This window comes from Acanthopagrus latus, chromosome 4, assembly GCF_904848185.1.
Source record: "Acanthopagrus latus isolate v.2019 chromosome 4, fAcaLat1.1, whole genome shotgun sequence".
Classification (NCBI taxonomy): domain Eukaryota; kingdom Metazoa; phylum Chordata; class Actinopteri; order Spariformes; family Sparidae; genus Acanthopagrus; species Acanthopagrus latus.
Window position 1 is genome coordinate 35,348,783 of NC_051042.1, and position 19,337 is coordinate 35,368,119.

Genomic DNA, 19,337 nt, shown 5'->3' on the forward strand with positions numbered 1-19,337 from the left:
CTTCTTCTTGCAGCCACAACCAGAACAGTTCTGTATCAACTGTAATCATCAATAAATAAACAGACACGAGTTAAAAGAGTCATAGTGATACAGGAAATGAAGCAGAGTGGAAGTATAGAACACTCAAATCATCAAAGGTGGATTCATCCGCTGCTGAAAATAGATCCTGTTTGATAAAGACGACAGTGTGCAGCAGTTCGAGGACATCAGGCTTTATGTTATATGTATTTATGTCTTCAGCAGGAACCAATGAGCCGCAGACAGAAGGTCAAACAGGAAGTGAGACAGGAAGTGAGACAGTCCTGAGAGATGGACGAAGATGTCGTCAGTTTGATTCGTCAACAACAGGAGACATTTGCAAAGCTCTTCTGAATCCTCTGACTGGTTTTATAGTTGGTTCTTTTTCTGATCAGAACCAAACGTTTGTCTTTTGTCTTGTCTTCTTCTTACAGTGAGACACTTCATCCTGACAGTGGAGAGACACCGTGAGGACGCTGGCGGCGCTCCCTCCATCTTTATGTCCGACATCGTACCTCCTCTGACACGGCGTCAGCCAGAGTCTCTCAGACTATCAGGATCCATCAGAGAGGCAGAAATAAACAGTTTTTATTTCAAGGGGAACCAGAGAGTCAGTGAACGAGAGTGGAAACCTGGCAGCCGGACCCTGAAGGCATCACGAGGTGTTCACAGTCACACAGAGATGGTATCGGCCTCCTCAGCAGTCTCTGGTGGATCAGAGGCTCCGGCTGTTCTTCCCACACTTTCTTCTTCTCTTTCTTTCTCTCCGTCAGAGCTGAAGCACTCTGGATGTTTTGGTTCTGCGGCGGCTGCCAGAGGCCTCGCAGGAGCAGAAATGAGGCGTGTAGCGAGCAGAATGAGAGCCAGGCGCTGGTCATAATGCTGTGAATTATTAACGCTGAATATCAGGCTGCAGAAACACTCAGCGCAGCAGCTCAGTTATCAGATTCACTCAAATACTCAACATTTGTTCACCCGCACAGCTCAGTTTGTTCTGGAAAACCACCAAACACGTCCAGAGCACAAAGACTAGGTCCTTTATTTAGTCCGGCTGCCACGAGGCTGTGAAGAGGATATAAGAATGAAAAAATGAAGAACTTAAAAAGGTTGTTACACTTTTGTCCTGACAAACAATGTGAGTCCATGTTCATGTTTCCTGGTTTGATTGTAGGAAGATGGAGCAGGAGTCGCTGTGACATCATCACTGTCTTCTTCATGAGATACGATGACTTCCTGTCTCTGCTGCCGGACGCGTCCTCCTCTGTACATGCCTGTGTTTGTCTTGGTTCTGCCATAAAGGAGGAATGTGGTTTTATTGGAGGAGCTGCAGATGTTGAGCTATGATGTTTACATGCAACAGTGTGACATTTTCATATCAATCCTCCGTCTGTCTGCAGGCTGCAGCGCTCAGGACAGACGCTCAGCGAGCTAAACAGGAAGAACATGTTGATATCAACACGCTGAGGCCACCAGCTGAGTTCTATTCTTCAGAGACAGTTGAGGTTTTATCAAAGTGTCCCTGAACACAAAGAAAGTGATCTTCTGACAAACGGTCACGTTAGAAGCTCTGCAAGTGACCCAACACAGACTTCCTGTTTACAGAGCATATAGCTCGTGATTGGACAGAGCTGCAGATGCTGCCTCTTCACCTGCCAATGAGAGCAGCAAATTAGTTTGAACCGGTAACACAGCAGCACCAGACTCCCTTAACAAATGTGTCAGTTTAGTGAGTTGTTGAGTTGGAGACACTTTATAAACTCTGTGAAACTCTGTCTCTGACTCATTCTGCATCATTTGGACCTTCTTGTTAATTCAGCAAATGTTCTACATGAACTTCTCTCTGTCCTTGGGTAGAAACCTGGAGCAGGAAGTGACATCACATCCCTGAGTGATGTCAGGTCCAAACAGAGTCAGAGGTCGTCACTAACGGAGACGTTTGTTTAGCTTCATCAGTCCTGATTTAATAAATACTAACATAAGTGAGAACTTTGTGATTTATGAGCGCTGCAGTCACACAGTCCTGATCTGAGCCTCGTTACTGTCATCGCTCATAACAATCAGCGCTCGCTAACAATGCTGTTCTTGTTCTGGACTCGTGAGCATCACACAGAGCTTTGTATTAATTACCAGCGGCTGGCAGAGAGCAGATGAAGGAAACAACACAAATGTTCAGACTGTCAGAGCTTCACCTCCAACTATCTCTCAAGAAATCACAGCTGTCTGTAATTAGCTTCATAAATCATGTCGGCGAGGTGGAGAGAAAACAAACAGCTTTCTCACTCGTCCTCAGGTCTGAGCTGTCGGAGCAGAGGAGGTGTGACGACGCAGCGATGAGACGCAACACGAACAGAAATCTGCTGAGTCTCCAAACGAGGCACAAACATGTCGAGGCGGCCGCAGCGACGCAGAACAACACGTCTCTGGCACCGAGATAAACGCAGCGCGGACCGTAGCTGACGGCGCTTCACCATCAATCTCCTGCTGACTGCTCATAAAACAGTCGCAGCAGAACCAGCCTCCAAAGCACACAGACAGATCGCTCCCCTCCGAGCTGCTCTCTCCTGCCAGCCGAGTCACAGAGGGAGACACATTCTGCTGCCACTCCTCTCTTCGTCCCTCTGTGGAGGCTGCAGCAGGCCTCTGTGGTACCAGAGGATCCAGTTCTGCTCGCCGACACAGAGAAAACAACCGGGTCTGATCTGAGAGACCCGGTCACTTCCTGTTGTTCTAACCTCCAGCTCGGGTTTCTGGAGAAGCTCCTTGTGAGAGGAGGTTTAAAGATGTAAGTTGTGGGGTGCTGTTAGCTCAGTTGGTAGAGCAGCGACCACGAACAGAGGCTGTGTCCTCGCTGCAGCGGCACGGGTTCCAGTCCTGGCCTCGGGTTCCAGTCCTGGCCTCGGGTTCCAGTCCTGGCCTCGGGTTCCAGTCCTGGCCCCGGGTTCCAGTCCTGGCCTCGGGTTCCAGTCCTGGCCCTGGGTTCCAGTCCTGGCTCCGGGTTCCAGTCCTGGCCCTGGGTTCCAGTCCTGGCTCCGGGTTCCAGTCCTGGCCCTGGGTTCCAGTCCTGGCCCTGGGTTCCAGTCCTGGCTCCGGGTTCCAGTCCTGGCCCTGGGTTCCAGTCCTGGCTCCGGGTTCCAGTCCTGGCCCTGGGTTCCAGTCCTGGCCTCGGGTTCCAGTCCTGGCCTCGGGTTCCAGTCCTGGCCTCGGGTTCCAGTCCTGGCTCCGGGTTCCAGTCCTGGCCCTGGGTTCCAGTCCTGGCCCTGGGTTCCAGTCCTGGCTCCGGGTTCCAGTCCTGGCCCTGGGTTCCAGTCCTGGCCTCGGGTTCCAGTCCTGGCCTCGGGTTCCAGTCCTGGCCTCGGGTTCCAGTCCTGGCCCTGGGTTCCAGTCCACCCTGGGGCCCTCTCTCCCTCTCATCCTGTTTCCTGTCATGTAAACGCTAAAAAATATACCTTAAAAAAAAGAAGTTGTGTTGTGTGATTTTTGGATGATGTCATCTTTCTTATAAGTTCATGTTATGTATGAACCTGAATTGTTTGTGTGTCTGTGTGAAGTGTCACGTTGTCGTATTTCCTTTAGATGACGTCAGCGGCGAGTTCTGTTGAAGCGCCCGGATCAGTAAGCGGCCTCAGTGTGACGGAGGTCCAGCACGAGGCCCGCACCGAGCCGTCCGTGGTGACCGTGTGAGCTCGGGTCTGCAGACGGAGTGAAAGTGTTCCGAGCCGCGTGGAGTCCATGTGACCGCGGCAGCTGAGCCCTCTATCAGAACAAACAGTCCGAGCACAACCTGCCGTCACAGTAAAGTGCTGCTCAGTCAACTCTGTCTGCTCCGAGTCAATGAAAAGAGCCGGTTAATCTTTAAACTCAGGCCAAATAGAACAAGTGGGTATCCAAACAGAGCAGATAGATGGAGGCGCTGACACACTCTCCACACAGCCGTCGATGGCACGGAGCACTTTGACACTGCAAACACACACAGTCTGAAAATAACCTCATGTTCTGCTGCAGCCGCGGTCCAAAACTGTGATCCTGACCCGCTCCTGCAACCTTTAGAAACATGACATATCAACTATTATGCGCTGTTATTTACATTTTTCATGGTTCTGTATTGATTCTGTTCAGAGTAACTTCATCCGGACTCTGTCTCACGTGAGCTGCACCAACAGTGATTCTGCTTCAGCTGTCGGACCAGTTAAAGATGTTGGAGGCCGGTTGTGATCTGGGCTTTTTGTCTTTATTATAGTTGGATTCTGACTCATCTGTTCCGCTGCAGATGAATCCGGCTGCATGAGGAGGTAGACGAGCCTTCAGTACCGCGGCGCCGTCTCACCTGTAGAGCTCATGTAACACTGTGATGTATTTTAACGTATTAACTGACCCGACCCAGAGACTCTGCCGAACATCTCGTGTTGAAACTGTTTGTTAGAATAAAGGCTGTCATTTTAAACCCGACCCGACACACAACGAGTGTTCTGCAAACCACAGACACAGTGAAGTGTGTCAGGCTGTGACATCACTGCGTGGATGTTCTGGTTCAGGTTCAGACATCTGAAGTCACTCTGACAAGGGTTGAAACACAGTGTTGAACTGTGGTCACTGGCTTGTCAGCCTGCGCACCAACGTGCCAGTATATTGTAGGATCTGGTTCACAGGACGGGTTCAGACGTGGACACTGCATGACCAGAACTTCATATCTCAGTGTCAGAACCGTGTGGAGGTGACGGTCCGGCTCGGTCAGCCCGGCTCGGTCTGATTCTCCTGCTGACAATTTCTCATTTGTTTTCTGAATCAAAACGCAGCCAGAGATTCTCCGTCTCGTCTCTTCAGTCGCTCCGTCGTCCTCGGCTTCAGCCCTCCATGATGACATCACCCGGACGGATCTCCATCTCTCACTCACACCGGATCAATCAGTTCAGTCATTATTGTTGTGGATCAGAACCTTAATGATCAAGTGTCTGATAAAACATCACGTGTGTCAGATGACAGCTGTTATTACAATATGTCAGATTACATTTTATCCATATACATCTGAATAAAATGATTGGACCGGACTTGGAGCTGGAGAGTCCAAACTGGAGGAAGATTCTCAACAGCTGTGAGTCGGCGTCCATGTTGAGGCTCAGCTGTCAGAGAACAACGGATGTTCACAGCTAGTCCATTAATCAATCAGCTCGACTTTCTGGACACCCGAACCTGAAACTTTCTGAACCATTAGTTCAGAATCGTGACCAAGTCATCACACTAACTAGACCAGAAGAAGACTGTACTCAGATCAGATTTACGTCCTCAAACACAACCAAGAAACAGGTTTACTAGAAGATATCTTTAAATCTGAACATCTGGATCGAGACATCGTTTCACTGCCCTGACAGCAGATCTTCTCTCAGACACGTCGAGGTAATCTCGATTTCTGTATTTTTATTCTCAAACAATCACGTTGTAATTTGAGGGAAATTTGCAGTTTGGACTCAAAGATCAATAGTTTGATCTGTGACAGATCAATCTGTTGATCTGAGATCTATTGATCCTCTCCATCACTGACAGTGTTAACTCGTCCAGCTGCACACGAACATCTGCAGGTGGATGAAGCGGTGACTCCTCTGGTTCTGACTGACTCCTCTGGTTCTGACTGACTCCTCTGGTTCTGACTGACTCCTCTGGTTCTGACTGACTCCTCTGGTTCTGACGACCCTTTGGTTCTGACTGACTCCTCTGGTTCTGACTGACTCCTCTGGTTCTGACTGACTCCTCTGGTTCTGACGACCCTTTGGTTCTGACTGACTCCTCTGGTTCTGACTGGCTCCTCTGGTTCTGACTGGCTCCTCTGGTTCTGACTGACTCCTCTGGTTCTGACTGGCTCCTCTGGTTCTGACTGACTCCTCTGGTTCTGACTGACTCCTCTGGTTCTGACTGACTCCTCTGGTTCTGACTGGCTCCTCTGGTTCTGGTGTAGTCTCACTGTGCAGCTGCATTCAAACACACAAAATATAACAACACATTTTGGATCAGCGCCTGACGCTGAGCTCTTCATGTTCTCCTCCATATCAGATGATATATAAATATATACATACACACATATTCATATATACACACATATACACATATATAAACAGATATTTACATATAGAAACATATAGAAACATATTCATGACACTCTAATATCAGATAAAAGCAGATGTTTATGCTGATTTCTGTCTTTGCAAAGTAAAAGTGATTTTTTAATACTGAAGACGCTGAATAATTTAATACTATCAGATGAACATGAGCACAACAACAATTTCACATCCAACTGCTGTTTCATTAAGTTTCAGGTTGATCCACAGAACCAGCGGCCCACATGTTGCTCTGCTGGACTCCAGAGCCACACGCTGACACTGATCTGTATGTCTGCCTGGTCTGTGACGGTGGAGGTGTGTCTGTCTGAAGGATTTAATACCAACAGTTATTTGTTTTAACTGACAGATGTTTGGAGTCAAATATGACTCTGATGTCATCAGTGAACATGAACAAATACACGTGATGTGCAAACAACAGACACAAACCCAATAAAGACACCAAACCCACCACACACTCTGATAAAACAAGCTCTTTTATTACAATAATTCAGATTTTTTGGTATTTCATATATATATTCATTTATATATATATATTTATATATATAGGCTTATTTTACAATTCAGACGTTAACTTTGAAACAAACGTTGGTTTAACATCAGTTTGTAAAAAAAAAAAACAAGAAAAAAGAAAAGTGCTTCCTCTTTCCTGCTGACAAGAGGTCAAAGGTCATCTCACAGGATCAGAAGGCACGGTGTGCATGTGTGTGTGTGTGTGTGTGTGTGAGTGTGTGTGTGCATGTGTGTGTGTGCATGTGTGTGCCTGTGTGTGTGTGTGTGATGACTCAACAGTGGAAAGGAGGAAGAGACGTGTTGCATAGAAACCCTTTTCACATTTTGTTTTTCTTTGTTTTTCTCTGAATCAGATAAACTCATAAATACACGTACGTGTTCAGTTTCGGATCAGAACCAGCTGTGAGAGACGACAGAGGACGAGGCTGCTTTACTGCCACACAGCTCCAAACCTGCAGAGTTCCCTGTGACGTGTCTGAAGCTCCGTGCAGAGTAAAGTTCTGACCTGTTTCACTCGGGTTCTACAGCACCATCAACAGGAGCTCAGCAGGTCTGGAGAGTTGTGGTGTCCACAGGACCGTGACCCAGGTTCAGTTCCAGTTTTACTGCGTTTGTATTTTTGTCACTTTGGTTTTGAATGAGCGACGCAGCGCTGCCTCCACTCTCACACAAAGAAAACTTGTATCTCCACAATATCAACTTTTACAGAACCAAGAGAGGAACGAGGCCTCGCTCCGAGCAGGACCGGTCCAGAATCGCACGTCTGAGATGTGTTCTGTAAAGTCCACTAAGAAAGCTCTGCAGATGTGACTCTTTACACTGAAACGTGGACAGAATCCCCTGAAGGTGGAGATACAAGCTGCTCAGCTGACAGGAGCAGTGTGCAGATGTGATGGTGGGTCACAGTCGTCACGTCTCAGCCAATCAGAACCCTACGGAGCTGAAAACGAGAGGATCAAACACACTGCAGTGGTCACACAGCTTGGACCTGTCAACACAGGTACACTCAGGTACACACAGGTACACACAGGTACACTCAGGTACACACAGGTACACTCAGGTACACTCAGGTACACACAGGTACACACAGGTACACACAGGTACACTCAGGTACACACAGGTACACTCAGGTGGAGGCTGCTCCGCTCTGTGGACACACTGAGCTGAGACCAGCTGCTGCAGCCTCTGCAGGCCCAGCAGGACCAGAGAAGATATGAACATGTAACTTTATAAAACAAAATAATAATTAATGAAAACATGCACAGCAGGCTGATTGTCCCTCGTGCCCTACCTTAGCTGCTCTGATATGAGTTGAGTGTGTGAACACAGTCTGTACGGACATAAGGCACAAAGCAACAACCAGTCCTGCGTCGCGTCGGCACCGACCAGCTTATACACCGAAGTTAATGAAGGCACAGGAATACGTTCAGTCTTTATCAGTCTCATTCTGTCAGGACAGGTGGAGGCGCTCAGCCAATGAGAGGAGGGGAGAGGAGAGAGAGTCACCTGTTTCCAGTTAAAACGTGTCTTCAGATGAGTCCAGCCGTCTCCCAGCCCGGCTTCACGGCCCCCTCCAGCCTGTTGGTTCGGATGGATTCTGATGATTGTTCTCACGCTGACACAGTTCATGGGAGTTTGGACCGGGTGAAGTCAGACACTCAGCTGTCTCGGTCTCCTCACAGCTCTCAGTCCGTCCGGGCACACGAGGACGTGTCGGGCCGTGTGTGTGTGTGTGTGTGTGTGTGTGTGTGTGTGTGTGTGTGTGTGTGTGTGTGTGTATTTATATATATAAAAATCCAGCAGTGTACCAGTCCGGTTCGGTCGGGCTCGGCCCGGCTCAGTAGTCTCTCAGCTGCCCAGGGGTTTGAAGGATCCGTCGGGCAGCTGTCTGAAGATGCCCCGTAACGTGTCCAGCTCTCGGGTCAGGTGCTCCACCCTCCGCCTCAGTCTCTCGTTGTCCGTCGTCAGCTCCACCACCTTCTGCTGCGTCTCCATGTTGCGCATCTTGGCCTTGTCCCGGCTCTTGCGCACGGCCACGTTGTTGCGCTCGCGCCTCAGCCGGTACTCCGGGCTGCTCTTGTCGACGTGTTTCTTGTGTTTCCCGCCTCCCCGCTGCTCCAGCAGCTTCAGGCCGCCCTGCTGCGCGTGCTGGTGCGGGTGGTGCTGGTGGTGGTGCTGGTGCTGGTGCGGGCTGGGCACCGGGGTCGGCGGAGGGGTCGGGTGACCCGGCTGGAGGTGCATGGTGGTCTGCGCGCAGTGCGCGATCTGGTACTGGAGGTGCGGCTGCTGCTGCTGCTGCTGCTGCTGCGGGGCATGCTGGGAGTACTGCTGCGGGTGCGGGTGCGGGTGGTGGTAGGTGGGGGGCATGCCCGGGTTCATGTCCTCGTCGTCCCGCGGCTCCTGCTTGATGGCCACCGGCCGGAGGCGCGGCGGGTTGTGCTCGTAGAGCGGCTCCAGCTTGGACTCCATGTAGTTGGACATGTAGAGCTGCTGGGGTCCCGGGCCGCACGGAACCGAGTCGTACTCCCCGGTCATCATTTTCAACTTGTCCTGTCGCGAGCTGTGGTGGAACAGGTCGGCCAGGAAGTCGTCGTTGAACGCCGACGGGTCGATGTAGGCGCTCAGGTCGATGGAGGTCTCGTTGTCTCCGATCTCACCGCCGAGGTCTGCAGGGTCTCTGTAGCCGGAGGAGGGCTGCTGGCCGTGGGTGAGGGTGCTCATCAGGGGCCGGGGCGCGACCTCGTACAGGTTAGAGAGCTCCATGGAGAATCTAAACCCGGGCAGGCATGGCGACGAGCTCCGGGAATCCAGTTTGCAGAAAGTCAAATAGAGTCGGGTCCTCGGGTGAGAGGGGGCGGACAGCTGCACACATGCACCAAGACCTGAAGCTCTCTGAGACGGGACCTGGTCTGAGTGTGATCCGGATAACAGAGGAGCGGAGTGAAGCTGCCGGTCTGATTCCTCCTGCTCAGTAAACTGGGAGCTGTCAAAGTGCGGTTATATAGCAGGAGGGAGTGGGCGGGCACACACACACACACACACACACACACACACACACACACACACACACACACACACACAGCTGTCACTGAAACATTATCAGAGACAAACTGAAGTTACATGCAAATGAGTTCAGAGCCTCGCTGAGAACTCCCTTTAAAAAAAACATTTAAACGAACTGATTCAAGAACTTTTATCTTTCTGGACCAGATGCACAGAAATGATTCTGAGGTTCTGGTGGAGACACCGTCTGTCTACGATCCGGCTACAAGCTCACGCACAAAACGCTTTTTATTCTCGTTTAACTCTGGGTTCTAACCATGAGGCTGCGGGTTCTGCTCAGCTCTCCTCACTGTGCGGTGGTACCGAGCCACAGCAGCACACAGCCTGCAGAGATCCGCTCGGAAAGTGATCCTGAGGTTCTGAAGCAAATGTGTTTCTAGCATCTGGGTTTTAAATCTCAGCCTCGTCATCGTGATTCCAAACACACCTGCAGGAACACTTTCTGAAAACAGAACCACTCACAGAAACACCGACTGATCAGTTTCATCAAGCACTGAATGTGTGAAATTAACATACTGTCGATGAATGAAATAATAAAGCTGTTGCATCAGATGTCAGTGTGTAACAGAGGACATGAACAGAGCTGGTGTCCCCGTCACTCCTCCACCTCCTCCGCCTCCTCCGCCTCCTGCAGCTCCTGCTCTCATGTGAACTCGCTGCTGGCTGATGGAAACTGAGCGATCCTCCCTGAGAGCAGCTCGGCCGGCGAGGCAGACCCGGAGCGGGGCTCCCTGCAGGGGTGAGCGGGGTAAGACGGTTCATGTCAGGGCTGTGAGGCTGAACCAGCGGACTGGAGCGCCCTCTGTCGGCTGGACACATCTGGAGAGACGGAACATCAGAGTTAGTTAGTTAGTTAGTTAGTTAGTTAGTTAGATTTGACATTGACTCTGTTCGTCTGGTCTGCAGGACAGTTAGCAGCTGCTCTCTGCTGAGGCTCCTTCAGTCTGCTGCAGAAAGTGTGTTTCCTCTGTTGTGTTTCTGAGTGTTCTGTCAACAATTTGTTCCTGTAAGTTTGAAAACGATCTATTCAAAGAAAAGTATATTTATATGCAACAGACTAAAATCTGTAGACTTTTTAATGAGGTTCAGTGAGGACATGACGGACCTCTGAAGTTGGAGAGGTTCTCAGGACAAGAAGTTTGCTTGTTTGTTTGTTTGTTTGTTTGTTTGTTTGCTTGCTTGCTTGCTTGTTTGCAGGAGTCCTTGGAGTCCTCCAGGTGATCTGGATCCTGGAACATGTCTTATTACCTCAGCATGATTGTCAAAATCCAGTTTGAGGACAGTTCACCTGTTTTCCCACATTAAAGTGTGTTTACTGGTCTTGGTGAGCACAACTGTATGTAACTCAGTTGCATTGTGGGTAACATATGCTCCATGTTTGAAAAGCAGTCCACTGGTCCAAAATGACACTCTCTAACACTTACCCACAATGCAACTCAGTGAGAGAGTGACATCACTGGAAGCAGTTTATGAGATTACATGCAGGTTCCTCTGGAGACACAAGAGGTGTTTTACTACTTTATCCACATGCTGTAAACACACTGTAATGTGAAAACTGGTGGAATTACCCTTTAAGGTTTTGTTAGGAAGTTCAGGTGCCTCAGTCATGAATATGTGGTTCTGAGAACACCGTTTATACACCTGTGAACTATAGTATAAAAAACACCTCTCCTGGGAAGTTTCGGTGTGAAGATTCATGATGATGTTCTAAGGAGGTTCTAAGGATCATTGCAGAAATTCATTCATTCGTCTGAAATCAAGGACCCTTGACCCTATCAGTAAGTCAGTTCAAGGTATGTTCAAGGAGGTTCTACAGACCTGACACCACTGAGCTTCCTGACGTCCCAATAAAAAAGGAGCAGGAACTCTGTCAGTCTGTCCTGAACTCCACAGTGTCAGTACAGAGGCGGTCCGACCCGGCTCAGGTGACTGACTTTTGACCTCTCACTGATAGTCCTGAGGTCCATGTACTGACTCCAGGTCTACTTTATTACTTTATCCTGTTTTTAATGGAAGAAATGTTCACGGCCGTCTTGTCAGTTGTTTGAAGTCTGAAGAAACTTCTGAAGAACCTCGACCCTGTATGTACAGCAACAGAACTTCGACCCTGTATGTATGGCAGCAGGACTTATACATGGGACAGAGCTGGTGCTGCAGTGGTGAAACATTTGTCAGGCATGAATAGAACTTCTGAGTGTGCTGAACTTTGTTCTGGTCACTGCTGAGCTCAAAGACAGACGAGAAACCAACAACTGTTTCTGAACTGGCAGAGCTGCTCAGTAACAAACAGACCCGACGGATCAGAAGGAGACGGGAGGAGGGAACTGTAGCAAGCTACTGTTAGCAACATTAGCGTGATAGCTAAGGAGGTGCCATAATATAATTATTTGTATTATATGTATTCAAATTCTTGGCCAATCAAATGGATCATATATTAACGTACAATGTTAGAAATGCAAAGAACAGAACAGGGATTCACACAGACAATCTGTGAGGTGGTGAAAGTGAGACACAAGTGATTGTTTATCTCATTTGAATTGTTTGTACATCACAGTGTGTCTCAGACTGTGTTATACGTCATTATAAAGACGGTGTCAGGAAGCTGTTTAGCGCAGCTGGTACAGCAGGCGTCCCGTGTGCCGAGACTCTGCAGCGAACCCGGGTTGGACTCCCGGCTGTGGTCCCTTTGCTGCATGTCACTCCCTCTCTCACCCTGTTTCCTGTCACTATCTTCAGCTGAACTGTCAATAAAGCCAGAAAAGGCCAAACAAATACTTTGAAAAAGACAGTGTCTCATTAACTCGCTCTGAAACTGTAGTTATCAATAAGATTTATTGTGATTTTTACCTTTTTAATCGTCTTTCTGACCCAGTTGGCTCCATGATGGTTCTGGTGACGATGTAGTTCATTGAGCTTTAACACAAAACTACATGAGGTTTTACAAACAAACTTAACATTATCTTTGAAAGTGACAAACATCATATCTGTGACTGATGGCACAGTTCAAACAGGATTCAAAAATCATTCATCTCTCACCGCTGACACTCGTACACTTGCTTCTGAAATAAGGTCCAGGTGGCTGAAGGGGGCGGGACTTCACCTGACAAGCTGACAGCAGCACAGGTACAGGTGGACTTACAGAATAAACACAGCTGAGTGAGTTCACTCGTCAGGTTTGACCCTCTTCAGTGTAAACAGTTGTTCAATGTGCTCTGTGTCTCTGGAGCAAAGATACCCCTGATGATGTCATAGTGATGTCATCAGGGTTGTCTCAGCTGAGAGACAAACGTCCAGCAAACTGGACGTGTTGAGTTTGAAAGACGTGAAACAGGCAGAGGCTCTGATGACAGACGCTCTGTTCAGGTGCACTGTGGGTAATGTAGGATCCAGATGTTGTTGGAGTTTTACTCATAGAGACTAAAGGAGAAGCAACAGTCTGCTGGTGGAGGTGTGTTGTCAGAGGGATCAGTGACACATGAAACCTGATCCAGGACGTCCAGACTGAGGAACAGATTCATGAGTCTGCATGTTCAGACACTGATCACTGCTCTCAGGTCTGTGGGACTCACCGGGAGACTTCATGCTCCGGACATAGAACGGCTTCAACTATTTCATCTTTGTTCATGAAGAGCAGAAACACAGTGTTTGTGTCAGTCACCCTCCAGGAGCGTCACGTCTGTGATTGGTCAACGCGGAGTGCTGCTGGGTGATGTCACGCTGCGTTTCAGAGAGTTGAATGTGGTTCAACCTTTGAGTGTCTCTCCAGAAGATATGCTGCAGTTTATCTCTGTTAACATCAGGTTGAAAGCAAACAGAAACTAACTCAGAATTTATAAAGTAATTATGTGTTGTAATATTTTTAATGGAAGAGTGAGCGCATTAAAACAGTTATTACATTTAAACAATCGTGATTTAGTAACTTTATGATAATATTATTTATGTTTATAATATTTCTAATATATTAATATGATGTCAGTTACATTGTTCACACTCCTGTATGTGTTTTATAACCAGCCTGTAAGTGCTCGGTTCTCTGTGATTCTGATGCAACATTTCATCTGTTGACGAGCTGTTTGTCTTTAACAGACTCTGAGGTAGATCTTTGAATAAAGAGCTGAGTTATTTATATCATGCAGATAAAACTAACTGGTGTAATTAGTAGTTTCAGTGAGAGAAATGTCGTCATTCACAGATGAAGTCATGCGTGTCTGAACTCATCTGACCAGCCTCACATTACATAAACAAAACTAACAGAAAACAGACCCCTCCTATTGGTTCAATCAGATGTCAGTCATAGAGGCATTGCATCACTCTACCGCACTCTCCTCTGTGATTGGTCAAGCGCTCGCTCAGCTCCCTCCTACTCTCTTCTGATTGGCCGACCCTTGAAATTGCCGTACATGGTAAAAGAGATTTCGCAATCCTCTCCTCTCCATGTTCTAAACAAAAACACTCAGCGCTCACACACACACACGGAATTTAACTCCAACTTTCTCCGCTAACTTTTTCTACTTTGACGGATGATTGACTCGCCCGCGGCTCCGTGAAGGTAAACTGTCTTTTCAACTCTTTGTGGGTCACAAACAGAGAGCGAACAGAAAGGTTGCGGCTTGTTAGCACCACAAGCTAACTAGCTGGCTAGCTGCCCGGCTAAACGGCTGTAGTCCGGGCTCGTCGGGAGAAAGTCTGGATGTAAACTGGTTTGTGTTTAAAGCTGAATGAGACTCTCATCAGTGTGTGTGAGAGAGTACAGGAGCCGGGTTGAGTCCCGAGGTCGTCAGTCGAGTGTTGGCTGCTTCGAGTGAACACAAAGTTGTTAAAGTGGTCTGAAATTAAAGATTCACCGAGCTGAAGCGTCTCGCTCGGGTCTGTCCGCCGTGTCTGGGAGTGTGTCGTGTTTTTATTTGAGTCCCAACATTATTTAAGTCACCTAAAAACTGAGCTTTCTGCTTCGCCCCGCATGACTCCGGAGTTCCCCTCTCTCGGCACAAAGAGAGCCGATGATGATGCAACAGCAGGCAACAGTCAGAGTGCTGCTGTTTTCACCCGGAGCGCTTTTCCCTGCGCACAGCTGACTGGCTGCATGGCAACGCGCCGGCCAATCACAGAAGCGCTGCTAATTGGACGGACGGGATTATGATCCGACCAATTATCGTGTCAGTTGCCCGCTGCTGTTTATAGAGAGCCTACCAGGGTGGAGGTGGTGGGTGTTCAGCAGGAGGAGGAGGAGGAGGTGGAGGAGGAAGGAGCCTCCTGATTGATGGATTGAGGTCAGCTGAGAACCTGCAGCCTGACTGCAGATGTTAAAAAATAAGATTTGATTGGTTTCCTCCGCAGATTTTGAAAATACCGAAATCTGGAGGCCAGAGGGTTCAAATGATTGTTACAGTGATCACAGAGCAAACAACTGAGTGACTGCTGGGGCTGCTGTCCTTAATTGACTGAGCAATTAGTTTATGGGAGAACAAATTCAAAGATCAATCCCTCAGTTGTGAGAATGTGTTTTCTGAATTGATATCAGTGTTCATGTGTCTGCAGATTAAACAAACAAATTTAAAATGTACAACGTTTCTCTGTCTGCAACCAGATCTGCATCACCCAGATGAAATGAAGCTGAAGTTAAATGTGAGCAGAGGTGATGCACCAGTCAGATCAGAGTGCAGCTGTCAGTGTCAGTCAGCTCCCATCAGGTCACATGAGCTCAGCGTTTTGATGGTTTACATTCAAAATACAACAGCAGTTAACAGTTTTCTCCGTTAACCATTTGATCCATTAAAGGTCAAAAATGTTTCCAGCAGGAAGTTCAGTCTTGATTTGTCCAACAGATCTTCAGTTTACTGTCAAATAAAAGAAGGAAAAGCAGAATATCTTAAATCATTAACAATTAGTTTATCAACTGAAATTTGTTATTTTTTTCTAGAACACAAATACACAACTAATCTTCAGTTTTGAGCTTTTCAAATATGAATTATTAAAAAGAAGTTAAATCTTGGACATTGTGATGGTTATTTTTCCTGCATGTTGCAGACCAAACAATCTAAATATATCCAGTATGTTATGATCAGACTGATCAATAATGAAGATAGTTGATACTTTCCACCTGACGAGATACTAATGAACTGATTGTTTCTGCTCCACCTGACAGTGAACTTCCAGTCATCCTCGAGGCTCCACTGAGACGAAGAACCTGAACTCATCACGTTTCATCTCAACCTGAGGCAACTCAGAGCTCAGCACCTGAAGGCAACACTTCCAAATGAGCCGGCCGTCGCAGGCGAAACTAACCACAGCTGATCACAACGGCGTGAGCGTCATCCAGAGTCAGGCCCACGCCACGTCCTCCTCGTCTCTGCCGGCAGGCGTAGCCGGACTGCAGCAAGTCCCACAGCTCGTCCCCGCAAACCCCTCAGCCGGAGGCGGCAAGGCCCTCCCACCCAGCAAGATGAAGAAGCCCCACGCAGACAAGGACAGCGAGGAGTATCGCCAGCGCCGCGAACGCAACAACCTGGCGGTGAAGAAGAGCCGCATGCGCAGCAAGCAGAAGGCGATGGACACGCAGCAGCGCGTCAACGAGCTGAAGGAGGAGAACGAGCGGCTGGAGGCCAAGATCAAACTGCTGAGCAAAGAGCTGAGCGTGCTCAAAGACCTCTTCCTGGAGCATGCCCACAACCTGGCCGACAACGTCCAGCCGCCCACAGGCACTGAGGGCTCCAGCCCCGCCCCCAACAGCACTTCCACCAATGGGCAGTGAGGGGCGGAGCCACAGGGACATTTGGTTTCCTGAGCGTTGGCTCGCGGCATCTTCTCTGTCACATGGCCTCACTTCTTCTTCACGGCTTTTCTTTGGTTTCTTACTTATTTTCTCATATTTAACCCCCCCCCCCATAAACCAGCCACAGTTTGTGTCAGTTTGATTCTGTCACCTGTGTGACCGAAGATGAACCCTGATCAACAGAACAGACGGAGGGATTGTTATTGATTGACTGATAAGGTTTATTGATTGGAGGACTGTGAGGAGATTTGAGCTCCTACAAACTGAGACGACGTCAGTAAAGATTCACAGAGAGTGAATCAGAAACTGGACCAGCAGTCTGAACACCTTTCCTGTCGGCTCGTCGTTTAACTCGACGGCTGAATGTGGGCGGGGTCACTGCACCGCCACCGCCACTGGACGAGATGTAAAATCTTCAATTCCCTTTTTTAGGATGTGTATTTTCTTCTGTTATTCTCTAAGGGTTTTGAACAATGTGGAGTTAACAAAAGAGTTTTTAAGATTGTAAGTACGTTCACTACATGTTGATGCTTCAAGGACACTTCTGTTATTTTCCAGCCCAAGTCTCTCCAGAGGTTCAGCTGTCATTCATGATTATTTGAAGAGTCGATGTCAGTGCTGAAAAATACCTTAATGATGTCTCACTGCAGAGTCCAAACAGCAGACCTCTGAGACAGACCCGGGTCAGAAACACAGAAACATCAGAACTGTCCGTTACAGATTATATTGTGTTTGAGATTTCCACACTTTAATGTTCGTGTCCAACAGTCAGTCGAGTCTTCGCTCCTCCGGGGTCATTCTGTCATATCTGTGGCTCAGGTGAACTCAGGTGAACTCACCTGTTGTATATCTTCTGAAAGACTTCTGTGTTTTATCATTTGGCAACGGAAGTCTTGACGAAGACCAGAAGAACAAAATGTTTTTAATGATTATGACACACGGGTTGTTCAGCCTTCAAAACATTATTTAATATAAATGAAGTGAGTCAGCTGAGAGTCGGGACGTGCTGCATCGTCCTCACCTGAAGCGTCGGGACGTGTCTGTGACAGACATCCTGTCTGACTGCAGCCAGATCGTCCTGCAGGTGAAACCAAGAAGCAGCCGGGGACGGGTGTAGGTGCTGCGCTCCAGTCGGCTGCTCCGTCAGTCAGCTGATGGTGGAGATGCTGCAGCAGAGTCGATCTCGACAGTGACTGTGGGACAGAGCTTCAGACAACAAACCTCCGGTCGATCCATCGATTGTCAAACAGGGCGAGCAACAACACTCAGATGTTTTTATTGGTGATCAAAGTTACGTTCCTCCTCAGTCAGCTCACGGACGCGAGCAGCAGATCTTCACGTCAGAGAAGCTGCAAACAGACAGAAATGACTCATTGATTAATTATCTGTTCTCTGACAACCTGATTAATAATTATCAGCTCTACGTTCATCCAGCTGGCCACAGATATGACACTCAGACTCAGGCTGGGTTTAAAAGTTAATTAAGAGATCTGTGGAGTGATCTGTCAACCTCTGACCCCACCCAGCCCCCACCCGTCACCTCCACCTGGCCCAGACAGGTGTGTCTGGGATCTGTGTGTGTGTGTGTGTGTGTGTGTGTGTGTGTGTGTGTGTGTGTGTGTGTGCTGGGCGGTCCCAGACACCTCAGGTGTATCAGACACTTGAGGCGAGCTGCAGCTTGAATTAAAGTGGGCCGGTCGTCAACCACCTGCTAATGAGGTCGCAGCAGATCGAGACAGGCCCCCACCAGCACGCCGCACACCGTGGAGGGGGGCGGGGCCACAGCATGTTGTTGTCAGACTTCATAATTATGTAAGCTTTGTGTGGGTGTTTTCCCAGGATTGTGTCTGTCAGGATTTTTGTCTGAGTCCTGCTGACCCGCTCAGCGCTCACCAATGTTCCCACAACGTTCCCACAACGTTTTAAATATTTCAGCAATTTTGTCAAATGTTGTTCAGTTGTGTTTTTACACTTTTCTGATGTTTTGGTTGAATATTCTTAAAATATCCTTTCAGTATTCTAAAACAAAGGTTTAAAATCAGAATCATTGAAATCAGCTCATTTGCTTTTTTTTTCACTCCGAATGTAACGCTGTGGGAACTTTGTGAGAACGTTGCAGCTTGCTAGCGGCGCCGCAGCGAACACAGAATTAATTTTTTTCACTTTTCTATCATTGTTTTTTCTACACTTTAATTCCACGCGCAGCATGTTTGTAGAGAGCTCTTTGCATGGAGAGAGGGCCGCGGGGTGCCAGCGAGGACGCACCGGTGGATCGTGTTGTTCTGTCGTCTGTAAATGAACCTGATGTGTTGGGATGGTTGTCATGTTTTGCTTTGGTCTGAATGTTGCTGGGCAGCATTTCTCTGTCGTCACTCAGCTTTTTTATATCGGAGGATTCTGGGCTAACGTGCATTCTAAATTAAAATTGAATATAAAAGTTAAACTGTGTGTTTTGTCTTCATGTTTTTACTCTTCAACACACTCAAACATCTTCAGACTCAGAACTTTGTCTGAAGTTTCTGTCAGGCAGACGGATCAGGAGAACGTGACCTTGATCGTGTCCCTGGAGGTTCAACGTGGAGCTGATGTGAGTCCTCACCCGACTGTTGAGCTGCTGCTGTAGAAGAATGTGGTTCTGCTGGTTCACATGTTCAGCTGCTCAGCGTCCACATCAGACCTGCTGAATCAGGAGCCGGGTCAGGCTGATTCTTGATCATCTGCAGCCTGCTGATACAGACTGATTGACTGGAAGTCCCTCATCAATACAACTTCAATGTAAAATTGATCCATCCAAAGAAAAGTGATGACAACCTCTGTCGTAGTGTGTATATAGTCATTGTCTCTCATGAGTGAAATACATTGTG

The 19,337-nt window shown here is 48.1% G+C and overlaps 2 protein-coding genes across 2 annotated transcripts; one reads left to right on the forward strand and one right to left on the reverse strand.

The window, feature by feature from the left end:
* Positions 1-6,582: 6,582 nt before the first annotated feature.
* cebpa (CCAAT enhancer binding protein alpha) lies at positions 6,583-9,622 on the reverse strand. The gene has a single exon (XM_037094279.1). It carries the CDS (start codon positions 9,399-9,401, stop codon positions 8,487-8,489), a length of 915 nt encoding a protein of 304 aa, XP_036950174.1. The 5' UTR covers positions 9,402-9,622; the 3' UTR covers positions 6,583-8,486.
* A 4,475-nt stretch (positions 9,623-14,097) lies between these two features.
* On the forward strand, positions 14,098-18,916 carry cebpg (CCAAT enhancer binding protein gamma). Its single transcript, XM_037094280.1, has 2 exons — positions 14,098-14,250; positions 15,847-18,916. Exon 2 carries the CDS (start codon positions 15,958-15,960, stop codon positions 16,450-16,452), a length of 495 nt encoding a protein of 164 aa, XP_036950175.1. The 5' UTR covers positions 14,098-14,250; positions 15,847-15,957; the 3' UTR covers positions 16,453-18,916.
* Positions 18,917-19,337: the final 421 nt, after the last annotated feature.